The following is a 14884-nucleotide window of genomic DNA, read 5'->3' on the forward strand; positions in this document are numbered from 1 at the left end:
CAGACAGCTATACAATTACATGCCCAATATCAAACATTCAATCATATGTCAGATAAATGGGCTATCGCAACACACAGAGTGCAGTTGGAAAACCAAACACACAAACTCTTGTCAGTGATGACGTCAAGGAAAGTTGGTCCTTCCTTTCCCAGCAGTGATTGAAAACAACTCGTCTTCTCAAAGTAAATGACTCATTTATACGAGTTGGTGGACACAATGAATATTGTATCAAACTCTGCCCAATGTTAACGAACGCATCCCAACACTGTCCAGCAGGTGGCAGCACAAGCCTACTGACCTGCCTCCTGCTCGGGACTTCCCGAGCCTTTGATCAGCTTTATCAGTGTGAACTTTAACCACAAACCAGCTGTCTTTCTCTCTCAATGTACTTAAAACCCTGTTGCGCTCGGTGAAGGATTCACCCTCGGCTTGTGTTGTCATAGCCTCTCACCTACTTATGGCATTCGGCGGAAACGAGTCAGATTAGGCTTTATCAGGAACACAGTGCACCTCAGTCTGAGAGTCACCGAGGAGGGGGGGGGTGGCTGCCAAGTTGGCATTGATGACACTGAAGTTTTTAGTGCAAAGTAAGCTTGTTTTATCTGGATATTTGAATGGCTTGTTTGAGTACGGTTTGTACGAGCGTAGGCCTATTCCAGTATTCTACTCTCTTGCAATGGAGGACTCGAGAGATATTGAGGTGGACCTCAGTGCCTACATGTACCAGGGTGCATTGCCTCGATATAAATGCATAATATCTTCAATGTCACCAAACAAAAACACCATTAAAAAGTGATTGATATTGCTTATCATCAGTATCTCTACATTCTTGACAAATTAATAAAGTTATTAGGTCCACCCCCCCCCCCCCCCCCCCCCCAGTATATAAAGGTCCCTGCTCAAACCTATTTCACAGGAACTGTTTCTAGGAAGCAGCTTGGGTCCAGGTCTACTTCCTGTCCACAGTTTACGCAAACAGAAGCTGTTTAGTGAGGTCTCCCTGCAGAAAGTCAATATCTGGATTAGTTCAACAGTACAGTCATCAATCAATCTGCATCATATCCGTATTGAATGTGGAGTTTTATTTAAAAATGAAAATCAGTGTTTGCTTCATTTATTGATGTCACCTTAAATTGACTTTGCCTCCGGCTTACTCAAACAAAAGCTGGACCCTTTGGTCTCCCAGATGGGAGTAAAACACACACTCACGCACGCACACGGTGCTGTACTGCAGCATCACGCCACGACCTTCCATGCCTGCGTCAGCCCCTCGGCTCCCTGATTGGCCGGCTGTCCCCTCGGGTCTCCGAGGTGAAGACCCTCTCAGCCAGTTACAGAGGTGCTCACTAAAACCTCATGTGTCAGCCCACACGACACGACAAGAACTGGTCTCCTATCTAATTCTGCCTAAAGGCCCCCCTCCCCCCCCCCCCAAAAAAAAGCACTTGCTGCCAAATTCTCCCCCTTCATCGGGTGGATCGGAGTCGGTCTGTGTTTGGTTAATTGCTGTTCTGACATTGACCTGGTTCACTGAAAACTGCAGTGTTTCTGGGTTAGCTGCAGCTCTGAGCAGAAGAAGACTGCAGAGACTGTTCCACTGAGACCGACAACACCCACGATATGTTTCTTTAATCCACTCCAGAGAAAGCATTTTATTTAATGAGCAAGGGAACAGGAGAATACAATTCATAAAACAATGTCAATACTTTTTGTTTTACAGCATTTACACCTGTTATACTTCTATGAAAACAATAGTTGACTATTTTCATGTAACAATAAAATGATTGTACTTGTATTGAGAGGTAAAGCCTCTCATCAACATATAGAATATAATGGAACATTTAATCTCTCCTTTAAAACATGTTAGTCCTGCTGCATTCATGGATATTACATCATTAGGTAGAAAATGGCTTTATAACGCAGTCTATTTACCATTCACTTATTTCTTTCTTATTCTGTTTTATTGTAGCTGTGCTTAAAATCTTCTGCTTTATCCATGTTGCTTAAGAGCTGGGGTCAAGCAGAGGTTGCTTTGTCCAGTGTTTTATGCAATGGGGCTGAAAATATTGCTGTGATGTGAACAGCAGCTTATCCTTTCACAACCAGAGGATCCTGGCAAACGGCGCCACGCTTTCTGTCAGAGATCCATGTCACTGGTCACTAAATGCACATTACACCCATTTGACAAAGTAAACAGAGCCATGTGACAGAATTTTGCATTTGTTTGATATAATTTCCTTACATAACTGTCTGTGGCGAAGCAAAAGTGCTCACCGTGAAACCTATGATCAAAATAATGATCCTTCAGGTTTATCAAATTAAGCTACCGGTACTCCTCATTTTGGTTTGGACTTCTTGGAAACTCTCAAGAACCCACATGAGCGTATCAAGAACCTACCAAGTTCCTCGGAGCCCTTAGGACACGTTTACGACCCCAGTGCCATACCACTTAGAACCCCAGGAGGCTCCTCAAGGATCCCTGGAACCCCTGCAGTCTGTTAGAAAACTTTTCAAGAACTCATGTAAGCCTCATAAGAACCTTTGTGACACCCACAACCCCTTTAATTACTCTCAAGAAACTCGTATGTCACTGTGAACAACCAAAGGACCTCCCAGTTACTTTGGAACCCCTCAAGAGCTTGTGGAAACACTAAATAACCTCTGGAGTTGAGCCTCATTTAAGATCTCCTTGAACTCCATCAAGGAATCCATGGAACCCTTTCAGAACATCTGGAATCCCATCTAGAGCCATTGAATACTCTCAAGAACGCCTAAAGCCCTCAAGAACTTGTAGAACCACTCAAGAACCTCTGGCGCTCCTTCGGGTAATCCCCTGTTACCCTTTGATATTCACAAGACCCCTGGAACCACCTCAGGAATAATTCCTATAGAACTCATTTTCAATTCCCTCCCAAAACCCCTCTCGCATGGTGTGATCCCCTCGAGAGGCCAAAGAACCCCATGGAGCTCCATCAAGAATCCCTGTGATCTCAGAGACCCCTTGAACCTGTTCAGGAACGTGTGGAAGCGTTTCCAGAACCCACGGAACTCTTTCAATCTTCTCTCTGGGCCTAAAACACCCTCTAAGGAACCATTTGAACCCAACCCATGAACTTGCGGCGGTCTCTAAATCCCTCCTTGAAATTTGCTTGCGTGGCATACATTAGCATCAAATGCAAAAGGAAAGAAATAATCATTCCGTCTATGAATTACGAGTTTTTCAACCCCCCCTTGCAGAAGAGGGAAAGTATAAAATCAATGGATAATCACATCATCTGTTTATAAAGACTGGAACAAAAGCCATGCCATCTATCGGAAAGTATAATGCTATGCTAATTCAATCGGGCAGGATCAGAGCAGAAGGAGCCACAGCGATAATTACATCCTTCCATTGATGGAGGCCACTGAATGCTTTGACCACATGCTGCATGACAGTCACCTTCTATTAATCTAACTAATCCCAGAAAATGTTCGATATAGCTATCACACACCATATGTCAGTGGGGATTCCCTTCTGCCTAACCTCACATTGTAGTTATTAGAACGATAGTGGGTGACTGGAGAAACTGCATGTTTCAACTCATCTGTCAGTCATACCTCCTTTTGAAGGGAAAGTTCCTGTAGATTATAATGCACTTCACAACGCTTGGGATTTAGTGTGAAAGGCTTTTAGAAATACTAGTAAGCGAACTGAAATTGAATTTGATGCTTTAGTTTCTTTTAAATGCAGTTGATGTATATATTAAAACCTTGTTATCCTGGTTTAGTGCTGTTTGCTACATCAGAAGACCAGGAATCAATATTGAAGGATCAATTATTAACCAAAAGTCCATCATATCATTGTATGTGTATGTCCAATAAATTCCTCTTCCTCAACGACAGAAAATATTTGGTTGTCATGCCTGGAGCCACGCCTCCTGCTGGAAGAATAAACAATATGACTGTAGAGGAGTGTTTGATTTCAAAATAAAAGCTGGATTTTATGACATTTAAAAAAAAACATTTGTTTCGCTGTGGGCACTAAGCGTTAGGCATCAAAATAACAAACTTTTACAAATATACATTTTATTGGGAGACAAACATGACATGTACATTAAAAATATGAAAGATTTATATTATGAAAATGTAGTAATTAATAAATACATAGAGTAATTCATTTAAGTGTAACCAAAAATACGTACATAAATTAAGATTTGTTTATTGATTTTACTTATCCAAGAATAAGACGAAGTGTATAGAAATAAATGAGGAAGTGTATGTGGAAATAAATAAATACATAGTGTGGAGAAAAAAGTAATTTGAAAACAGAATTATAATTACATTTGAAATTTGGAATTAAATAAATAATAAATGGCCTAAATATAATATTTCAAAAATATAGTGTTCTTTATTAATTCCCAACATATTTGCTTTTTATTGAAATTGTTAAAGTAATGAATTAGTTTTAAATTATTACATGCATCTAATTTGTTAAATTCCTATTAATTTATGTCCTGTGTTCTTCTTTGGCTCCCATAATCTATGCAAAGACCAAACCTGTATTGAATTCAATGTGTGTGTGTGTGTGTGTGTGTGTGTGTGTGTGTGTGTGTGTGTGTGTGTGTGTGTGTGTGTGTGTGTGTGTGTGTGTGTGTGTGTGTGTGTGTGTGTGTGTGTGTGTGTGTGTGTGTGTGTGTGTGTGTGTGTGTGTGTGTGTGTGTGCAGACTGTGCATCTATATTCATGTATTCATCTCTGATTCTCGTGCCTCACCCTCTCACTGAGGCTACTTTTACTTTGAAGACTAACACCCAGACCTCCGGTATGTGCCTGTCTGACGCTGTGTGACTTGACGCACGTTGGGAGCAGTGGTTTCTATTGATGTCAGAAGACAGTCCCTGTCAGAAGAGCGCGCGTGGAGGCCGACCTGTGTCCAGCCACCCAGCGGACTGTTGGAGGGCAAAGTTTACAGAGCAACCTAAATATCCAACTCGCGTATATCGACCACAGAGGACACGCGCACAGGCGTCAGCTGCGCGGGCTGGTGTGTTGGACACATACAGCATGTAGCCAGGGACTGAGGATAACTGCTTTATGGTGCGTATGATTTATATCCTGTGATAACATGTCTGTGTGTACGGATGTGCCGCTTCATCTCTAAGACTGTCACCTCCGTGAATGTTGTGTTTCAGCCCGTTCCCTCGCTGCCGCGGCCCTCCCGTCCGCTGCGCTGATCCGAGCCCCCGGTGACCTGCTGTCGGAGCCATGGGTGGTAGTCTGGGCTGCCACCGCTCCATCCCCAGGGACCCCACGGACTTCAGCTGCGGCAAGCGCAAGTTCAGCGCCGCGTGCAACTTCGGCCACATCCTGGTGAACCAGGAGCGACTGAACATCAACACGGCCACAGAGGAGGAGCTCATGACTCTACCGGGAGTCAACCGCGCTGTTGCGCAGAACATTGTGGAGTACCGGGACTGTATCGGCGGGTTCAAGAAGGTGGAGGACCTGGCTCTCGTGAGCGGGATCGGGGCCACCAAGCTGGAGGTGATCAAGCTGGAAATATGCGTCTCCAGCAGGACCAGCTCGTCCCAGCATTCGCCATCGTCGCTGCGCAAAGATCTGGATCACCAGTCCTGCACCGGGATGAACATCAACACCGCCACCCCGGCGCAGCTCATGAGCATCCGAGGTGTCACGGAGAAGATCGCCAAGAACATCGTGACCTACCGGGCGGAACACGGTGCGTTCAGAAGCATCGAAGACCTGGTGAGGGTCAACCACATCAACAGCTCCCTGCTGGACAAAATCCGCTTCCAGGTGTTCGTGGAGCGCTCCAGGGCGCCGTCCACCAACACCAATGGAGGGCTGACCTGCACCACGAAGTCTCACCCAAGCCCGACTTCATTCAGTCTCCGGAGCGACGACCTGGACCTCCCTCCCGGAGGACCGACCCAGATCATCTCCGTGCGGCCCAACGTGGAGCCCCCATCCGGCCAGCGGGACGGGAAGCCCGTGGTGCGTCTGGCCACTTGGAGCCTGCAGGGCTGCTCCTGCGATAAGGCCAATAACCCGGGGGTCAAGGAGGTGGTGTGCATGACCCTGCTGGAGAATGAGTGAGTCAAACACCCAGCGCTCATACCTGCACTCAGTCAAGCAATCAATAATCGTAGTCACAGATTTCAAAAGTGAGGCCAAGCTTGATCTTTTTAGGTCATACAAATCTGCCAAAACCTGTTGCCCTCGCCATCTTTAATACGTCGACATCAGGGCCATTCTTGGTGCGTTTGTGTCACAAATGATGCTACTCCTAAGGAGTAACCTCAGATTCCCAAAAAGGTTAAAATCAGTTGGTTTTGTTAATTTGTTGAGGAATTTGCACCACTGAAGTACAACATTAACCCGAAGGTCCTGGATTATGACTTCATCTTGTGGCCCTGTGTCTTTAAGACACGTATTAGTTTATATTGTGCTCCCAGGGACCTGAGCCTATGAAGAGTGTGTTTAATTAAATGAACTCAAACTGACACTTAGAAAACATGTGAGCAGATACCTTTATTGCAGCATGCACGAGTATACTGGTTGGTTTGCGTGTCTTTGTGTGTACTGTACTTGATCAGAACATGCACGTGACAAGGTACATGCACACACACACACACAGAGCACTGAGGGTGGGAGCAGAGTCAGTACGAGTCCAAAAACACATTTTTACCCACTGACCCACCGACAGGTTTATTCAACAAAAAGTTAACCTTGCAGCGTATTTAAAACATAAAATATATAAACATTGAAAAAAAACTTCAACTGGAAGATTCAACTAAAATTGAAGTTGTTGGAAAAAAGAAAAGAAAGCTGTAAAAAAAAAAACCAGTGTTACAAATACACAGACACACAATATAAATCCATATGAATGGCCATAAAACCCTCTATGTGAGAAGACTAAAGTCTGCAGCAGTGTATAAAGCCAGTATAACACCTCTGGAGAGCACCTCGATCTGTTGAGCACCACTTCAGGTGACCGTGTTCCGTTTCCCAGAAGTGCAACATTTATGCAGATGGGAGGAAAATAGGCCTCTGTGAATCCAGGTTAATCCTCCCCGATAAACCCTGAGAGCAGTGTTTCAGCGGCAGGTTCCACAGTCAAGCCTGAGATTGCTCCGCACGATATGACACAAAGATATTTATTTTGTTCTGAACACATATTCTTTGTTTGTAATACGTACTTGTTTAAAGGAGGGTGTGACCAGACTTTCTCAATCTCACTGTCAGTTTGCCAGCTGAAGGGCCTGGAGCTGTGTGCGGTCTCCTCTTCTGGTGGTGAGCCCTGACCTGCTGGCTCATGAATGATGGGGCATTCCTGCAGCACAAGTTTGTTGCATCTGAAAGCGTCACTGCCGGTAAAATCAGGACCCTCTGCAATGCAGCCATCATGTGACCCGTCCCACAATACAAACGTCCTGTCGTACGGAGACGCCGCCGTACCAAACCGGTCATTTTTAATGTTACTTTGCTGAAAAAGAAAACATTCAGACTTCATTTAAATTGACCAAAGACTTTAGTTGACTCATCTGCCGCTGTTCATTTGTTCGTCATTTATTCAAAAGTAGACCTTATTGTGATTTTCATAAAACACACGATTTTTTTCAATCCTCCTGATAAGCTGAACTGTCATGGACTAGATATCTGTGCCAAACAATTCTCAACAATCTGATGGTATTGAAATACTTGGTCCTGGATCTCAGATCAAAGTTATCGGTCATGTTCGAACTTTGTATGCAGCAAATGCAGCGACTGGTCGGGTATGGGGAGGTGTGTGTGTGTGTGTGTGTGTGTGAGAAGTTGTCCATCAAGCTTTCTTGTCTTTTCAGGGATTCTGAAACGCCGGAGTAGTGCCGATGCTCGGTCTACACGTAGCAAAACGAATGCATTTTTAAATGAAAATGCATTCGTTTCAAGCGGTCTCCTCTCGAGTGCATTCACAGTGTTGCACTTGGTTGTACATGTGAGAAGTGACGTACGTGGTCATGTGAGGAACGAAAAAAAAGAGCTTAAAATTCTAACCCTGTCTGCTTCCACACCTCCACATTGGTGGACATGATTGACGCGTCATTTGTTTTTGAGAGTTACGATGGTCAGATGCTGTTACCACCATGGAAGCAATTTAGTTTCAGGCAACAAAAGAAACGATCATGGTTTGCGTCAAAATAAGTAACGTCACACTTGTTACAGATCTTAACCTTTCCAAACTACAACAGAAAATGACAGCCAAAGAAAACGTCCAATTTACTGAAAGGAAGGTGTGGTATGATTGCCTTCATATCAAATGATTACAATCATCCGTGTTTATTCAGCCTTTCATAAACTCCACCACGCCCAGTGCAAACTGTGTAAAGCCCGGAGCCTCACATGACTAATCCGTTTGACCAGGGAGCGTGTGTTTGTGTTTTTTTATAATAAGAACTGTCTGGTTACCTTTGGCACCATCTTAGATCTTCCTCCATTTCCATCGTCCTCCAAACCCACCCGTCCTTTTGTAAATCTCCACCACTTCCCTCACTCATGCCTCCGACTTCCTGTGTTCTCAAGCCGTGGGTTGCAACCCTAACGGTGATATTGTAGGGATCATTGTTATGGAGGAGGAGGCGGCTGTAGAGGAGATTCAGTGTGTTTGCGCAGTGCTCTCATTCGCTGTGTGAGCAATCGCAAGATCCAGGCTGAGTTTACACACTTCCTGGCTTTCCTCCAGACACAAGCGGAGAGCTACTAGAGTTCAATGAACTCCCGCTAACCAGAGGTTACGCAGCAAACTGTGCACAGCCACACCACCGCCTGTGGGACGTTGGTAATCAGCCAGCGGTCAGCCAGCCTCACACACTCGGGCTTGAAGGGAAGTGAAAGAATCGGCAAAAGCTCTGAACAGCAGGGCTGATGTGTGGCTCAAGGCGTCGATGTGAGCTGACGGGGACTCACTTGATTCAGAGCCAATGTGGCTACGGTGGTGAAAAGCTGTGTTGCTGTCAAATCTGCTCCAGGGATCGTGTCTTTCTACGTGACAGCATGCAGCAGGACATTTCTGTTTCTGGAGTGTTTTTTTGTTTTTAATGCTGTTATCAGTCTGTTGTTCTTTTCTTGTGTCACACAGAAAAATGTGTCTCAGTTGTGAAACAGTCACGTGGTGTCTAATGTAGCTTCCAAGCGGCATGAAGCAATCATTTTATGCAACAAACACCCATCCTCTGTCCACATTGTGGAGCGGGGCTGCACGAGAGAACGTCCATACAGCGTGAGAAAGTGATTTGTCCAAAGAACACTGGGCTCTTTGATATCAGATCCTTTGTCATCTCTTTTATTTCCTTTTTGTTCGAGTCATCGTGGACGAGCCAGGCCAGTAAACGTCAGCGTGCAGTGTGCAGTTCACTGACATGACGTCTTTTATCTCTTGTTGACATGTTGTGGCTTGTCTGTCGTATCTGTACAGGAACGAAAATGTAAAAATGACAATTTGTGGTTGTATGTGCACAACCTCCCAAAGTCTCCGTGCAGTGAGGCTGCCAGGTATGGTACCAGTGTGTCTGTACAGAGGATAAAAACCTGCTGACCGTTATCTATAAATGGGCTAAAGCATCTCTGCTCGGAGGTACCGGGCGGTTAGATCAATTATTTCCCGGTCAATAAACACTTCCACACACAGCGGTATTAATTGTTTTTTTTAAATTGGGAAGCTTTTCTGTGTGTACAGACAAAACGCAAAGGGAGTTTCAGAGGTGTTGCGATTACAAACAAAGGCAATGGAGGGACCCATTTACAGGGAATAATTCCCATTTGTTCTGGGGCTTTATGCATATCATAAACATACAGAGAGGAAATGTAACGGGAGAGACATAACAAAAACAGGCTGAGCTGAAAACAGACATTTGTTTCTGGCTTTACAGCTGATGTCTGTCCAGTTGGTGCAGTGGCTGCTTGGTTGGTGATTCGCTGCGCTGCCTTCCTGTCTGAAGCTTTGAGTGTGTTGTTGGTCGCCAGTAAGCCGCCTCCGCTGTTCGCCAACACAGCTAATGCAGGGGGGGGGGGGGGTCATTTCTGTCTACTCTGTCGGACTCGGAGACAAGCGTCTGAAATGATTTCTGTGAAACAATTTTTAGCAGTTTCATCAGTTAAAAAAAGTTTCAAAAAATGAAATTGCAGTCAGTAAATCAATACGTGTCTCGTTAAACTGAACCTCGTGGCAAGATCTAATTATAACATTTACCAACAAAACGTGACGCTGATTTGTCGTCACTGGAACATGACTCATGGTGAAATGAGCTTTGGGCAGCTTCCGTTTCCAACAAGCTGAACTTTAAATCCTCTGAAGCCTTGAAAGGTTACTCAAGGTTTTGTTTTTCTTGTTTTTTTTCATGACAATGTCGCGTCACCAGGGTTTGTTTTCAGCGGTGCTGTGTCTGTAGTCGACCCCTGAACTTGCTGATGGTGATAGGGGATGGATGGCTGACATCACACGTGCAGTGGAGGCCTGCTACTAAAAGCCAGCTGTAGTGAGCTGCAGGTCCGAGTTTTTTAAAAAAAGGAAGCGATGCCAGACAGAGACCTACATCCTCATTGTGTTAGCCAAAGATGTGTCATAGCTTTCTTTGGGTTTGTGTTTGGTTTAACTTCCTAATAACTCAGATGTGTATCTGTCAGATCAGTTAATTCAGGCAATCAAATCATGAACATTAGCACCGAACAGAATCTGTTACATTGACTGAAATCCAGGTTCAATGAGGTGTTGATCATCTTACCGTCCTGCCTTTCACATTTCATATTCACAGCATTCTTTCACATTGTTAGCAGCGGTGGCTAACAGATGATAGCCACCGCTGCTGTGTTTACACTGGAGCCGGGAAAGCCAATTATAGGATAATGAGTTGCTGGGGATATTCCTGGTCTTTGAGTGACGGGCGTGTAGACGTCGCTGCTGTCGTCGCTCTTTTGTTAATCCCATTACTCTCATCAGATCTGCTTCTGCTCCTTGTTTGGCTCGTCCAAACTACAAGCTGAGATAGAACCTGTGAATGGCTGCCTTTACACACAGCAGAGCCACATCCCACGCTTAGTAAATGGACGGTACCCATCTCCGCTTGCAAATCTGTTGACTGCAACGTACGCAAGCCCAGCGCAGCTGTCGAGAGGATGTAGCCAACATCTGTGGTATATTAGGCCTGGATTATGAGATAGGCGGGCACAGCGTTTGCCAGCAGCGTCACACACTCTTTTAATCCCTTTACAGGCTGACGGAACTATCAGAGACCCACATGTCAACATGCTGGGCGTTCACATTTTCAGTGATGTTCGTGAATAGCTCCTGAGACAGCCTCATTTGCTAAAGAAATCCGGGGAGATTGAGGCCAGCCGGGGTACTGAGGTCATGAGGATGGGGTGCTGCAATGGAGGGCTATGCTGAGCTGACGCAGGCTGCTGGGTGCTCATGTGGAAATTTCCATTGGCGCAGCATTTTATTGTGGTGGGACAGTGAGTTAGGGGCATTGCCCAGCCAGCCCTGCCCCGCCAGGAGTCACTCGGGCCAATACAGTGCTCCCAACCCCAATTCTTTTGCTGAAAAAAAAAAGCTGATTAGGGCTTGTTTGTGTCCTGCGGCAGCAAATCAAAGTGATTTGCGATCGTGACCAGTAAGATAAATGCAACTCCACTTTAATCAGCGGGATTGAAACAAAAGATGAATTGCTTTGTGGGCACTGGAGGGAGTGGAGAGAAATATGGGTTCATGTAAATACAGGAAAAATTGGTCGGAATAGTAAACCTTAACAATGTGTAGGATTTAAGGGGATTTATCGGTAGACATGGAATTAAATATTCATAACTATGTTATTTTTAGTGTATAATCACCTTAAACTAAGATTCTGGTTTTCGTTACCTTAGAATGAGCCCTTCATATCTACATCGGTGCAGATCCTCTTTGAAGAGTCCGCCATGTTTCTACCGTAGCCCAGAACGGACAAACCAAACACTGGCGGCTCTAGCCAGAGCCTTTCTGTCACCTAAAGGCCACCGTAGTTCCTCTGACAAGCTTGGAAAGGGAGGGGTGAGCGGAGGGGTGTTCAGTTGGATGCAATCTGCAACCTCTCCACTAGATGTCACTAAATCCTACACACCGCTACGCTAAAGGAATATTCCACCTAAAACCCATGTTTAGAGTATTCAACACACACCCCGTGTAGGCTGGAAAGGTGGCTCGAAAAAGGTTTTCGTAGCTTTTGTAGCTGCTCTCTGTATGCTGCTGTCTGTAAACACGTTGCGTTTGTAGCTAGCACAGTTAGCTGTTAGTGTTTTTGTCGTTTGCGAAGTTGTTCTCATTGATGTGGTACTTATGTGTTGGAACTTTACTAGTGACTGCACATGGTCTGCGTCTCTTAGCTCATAGTTATGCTTTTATATTTTCGCGAGTTCATTTAGTCAGCAACCAGGCGATGCGCTCTTTAAACGTGTGCTGAACTGCAGCTCGGTGGCCTCTCCTCGTTCAGGGCTAGAAGAGTCCTGAGAGGCATCGCCGCTGCTGCCGCTCGTCACTTCTAATGCAACCTTGTGTCTGTCCTCAGATTTTCGCCTTTATCTGACAAACACTGAAGCTCCACGGTGTTGTGTTTGTGTCTGCACAGCCGCTCTAGATACGGGGCCCCAGAGGTTCACCGCATCGACGGCAGGCTCTGTTGTCACAGTGACACTGATTGATTAGGCTCGTGTCACGGAGTGTTTCTGCAAGCTTTTGTTTGTGTTTTTGCACTCAACGCTTTCTTAAGTGTTGTTTGCATCAGGACTATCTCCTATAGACACAGCACATTTTATTGGCCTCTAAAGGCCTGGGAGTACAATCGAAGCACTTACTGCCTCACAGACTCAGCAGTTTCCTCCGTGTCCTCATGACGTGGCTGAAGCTCAGGTCAACTCAGGGTGTGCTGGGATTGAATCCTGGCCAGTGGAAACGGGAGGATCAGAATCTTAGCCAGCGGGAGCCGAGCAGGGTTTCTGCGAGAGCTTCTTTCATTGTGCGGAGTGATCGCACCTTCAGCAGAGGAAAGAGGTATCGTCTCTGTGACTGCAGGCCTGTTTGCTCTGAAAACAGGATCTGTGGTCTCGCTGATTACGTAGGCGACAGGAGTTTCTGCTCAGACACTCGGTGTTACCTAATGTGAGGCTGTTCAGGCAGATGGGGCAGGCAGTAGAACACTGAAACAAGAAATATTGGAACTGATCGTCCATTTGTAAAGAGGGCTTCAAGCTTTTCTTAAAATGTGTTTTATTTCACGTCGAAGGCCTGTGGCCAGCAATGCATTTCAAACACACATCTGCAAGTCGTGGTTATTTTAAAGAGCTGACAGTTGGCCAACACTAGCTAATGTCCACTGACATTACGGTTGTTGTGTTGTTCACCTAAACGTATTGTGTGTGTCCTTGAGACATCATTTGATATCATTTGTTCCTCATTTGCAAAGCAGATTTATTTTTTTTAACCTGCTTTTTTGTTGCATTAGCGCGTGTCCTTGTGCGTTACCACCACAAACCGTTAAGCAGTGGATGAGCATAAAGCCGGCAGCAGGACCGCGTCGGGCATCATCACCCGTGAGGGACCCACTTTTAAAAACGTTGCTCCGTGGCATTACTAGTGGCCAAAAACGTCACAATGTTACCATGAATTATTGAAGCTCCCTGAGACATCATTTTAGTTTAATTACATTTTTGCCTTCATGGTGGCCATAGCTTTGTAATGTCAAAAACTGAATTTGCGTGTTCTTTTCTATGATTTGTTGTGTGATTTGCTGGAAAATATGAATTCAAAAGTACTGTACAAAGCACATGTGTATTGAGTAAGAAGAGCCAGCTTCTATAACAAATTCAAACAAACTGTTGGACATTTCCTTTTCCCGAGTTTTCCTCTCATCTAGATCCATTTTCACTTCCACGTCTCTTTATCCTTCACCCACTGGACGAGCTGCGGCCTGTTGAATATGCATCAGCAGCTGCTTCAATTGATTCTAATTCCAGTCCCAGTGAATGGGGGAGTGAATGTGTTCAGGGTTAAGATTTGCATACCTTCAACGAGTGCAGATTGTGGCTGTAGCAAAGTCCTGGTGCAATGCTTACTGTTTTTTTGTCAGCATGCATTAATAGTACATCAGCTGAATTAAGAAGGTATTAGCACACGCCAGTTGTTTGTGTCTTGTGCCTTGTCCTCCACAGCTCTACAGCTCCACAGCCTTTGCAGCATGAAGTGAGCAACCTTGTAGAGGATTTGTGCCGGAGCTCCTCCGTGTTCTCCCTCACAATTGCCCGACTGATTACGTTCCATATGATGCTGTTGCTGGTGACTCAGTGACGTGAACGTGAGTCAGCGTGAAGTGGTAACAGACCTCCTGTAATGCCCAGCAGCAGCAGCAACACTTCACGAATAGAAAAGACTGTTATGCAATGTGATGCTCTGTGTGGATTAGCAGGTTAGAGGGCAAAACATTGCCACCAACTTGGTTTCATTGTGTTGCACACAGTGAATCAGTTCAGCATATGGCACTGCAGGCTGAGCTGTGTGAGTGTGTGTGCATTAGAATAATGCCGTGTGTGTAACTCCAGCAGCACTTTTTCTCCTCTTGCTCGAATATAATAATCGGCTCAGATTGAGCGCTGGAAGATTGCGGGTGTCAACTAGCAGGATTTTGGGAACTTATTTGATTTTACTTTTTTTTTTATGTGCAGATGGCCATTTGTAAAAGACATGAATCCAAATGAAATACTGGGTAATGCTTTCTTCACTTCTGTCGCAAATTGCATTGCAAAACAGTTCCTCGTCAAATGAAGGCAGGAGGAGAAGCACTGGTGCCTCTCACGCGCTCTTTTTATTGTGCTGACTGTTGGTC

General features: G+C 45.1%; 1 protein-coding gene across 1 annotated transcript in view; it reads left to right on the top strand.

Annotated features, from left to right (window-relative positions):
* The first annotated feature begins 4866 nt into the window (after positions 1 to 4866).
* Positions 4867 to 14884, top strand: part of eepd1 (endonuclease/exonuclease/phosphatase family domain containing 1) — an 18774-nt gene continuing 8756 nt past the window's right edge. Inside the window, exons 1-2 of the mRNA XM_079288166.1 lie at positions 4867 to 5075; positions 5171 to 6091. Coding sequence (XP_079144292.1) covers positions 5244 to 6091 — 848 coding nt within the window. The 5' untranslated portion in view covers positions 4867 to 5075; positions 5171 to 5243. The remainder of the gene's footprint in view (positions 5076 to 5170; positions 6092 to 14884) is intronic.

The sequence above is a fragment of the Melanostigma gelatinosum genome (assembly GCF_949748355.1).
Source record: "Melanostigma gelatinosum genome assembly, chromosome: 17".
In the NCBI taxonomy this organism is placed as follows: Eukaryota; Metazoa; Chordata; class Actinopteri; order Perciformes; family Zoarcidae; genus Melanostigma; species Melanostigma gelatinosum.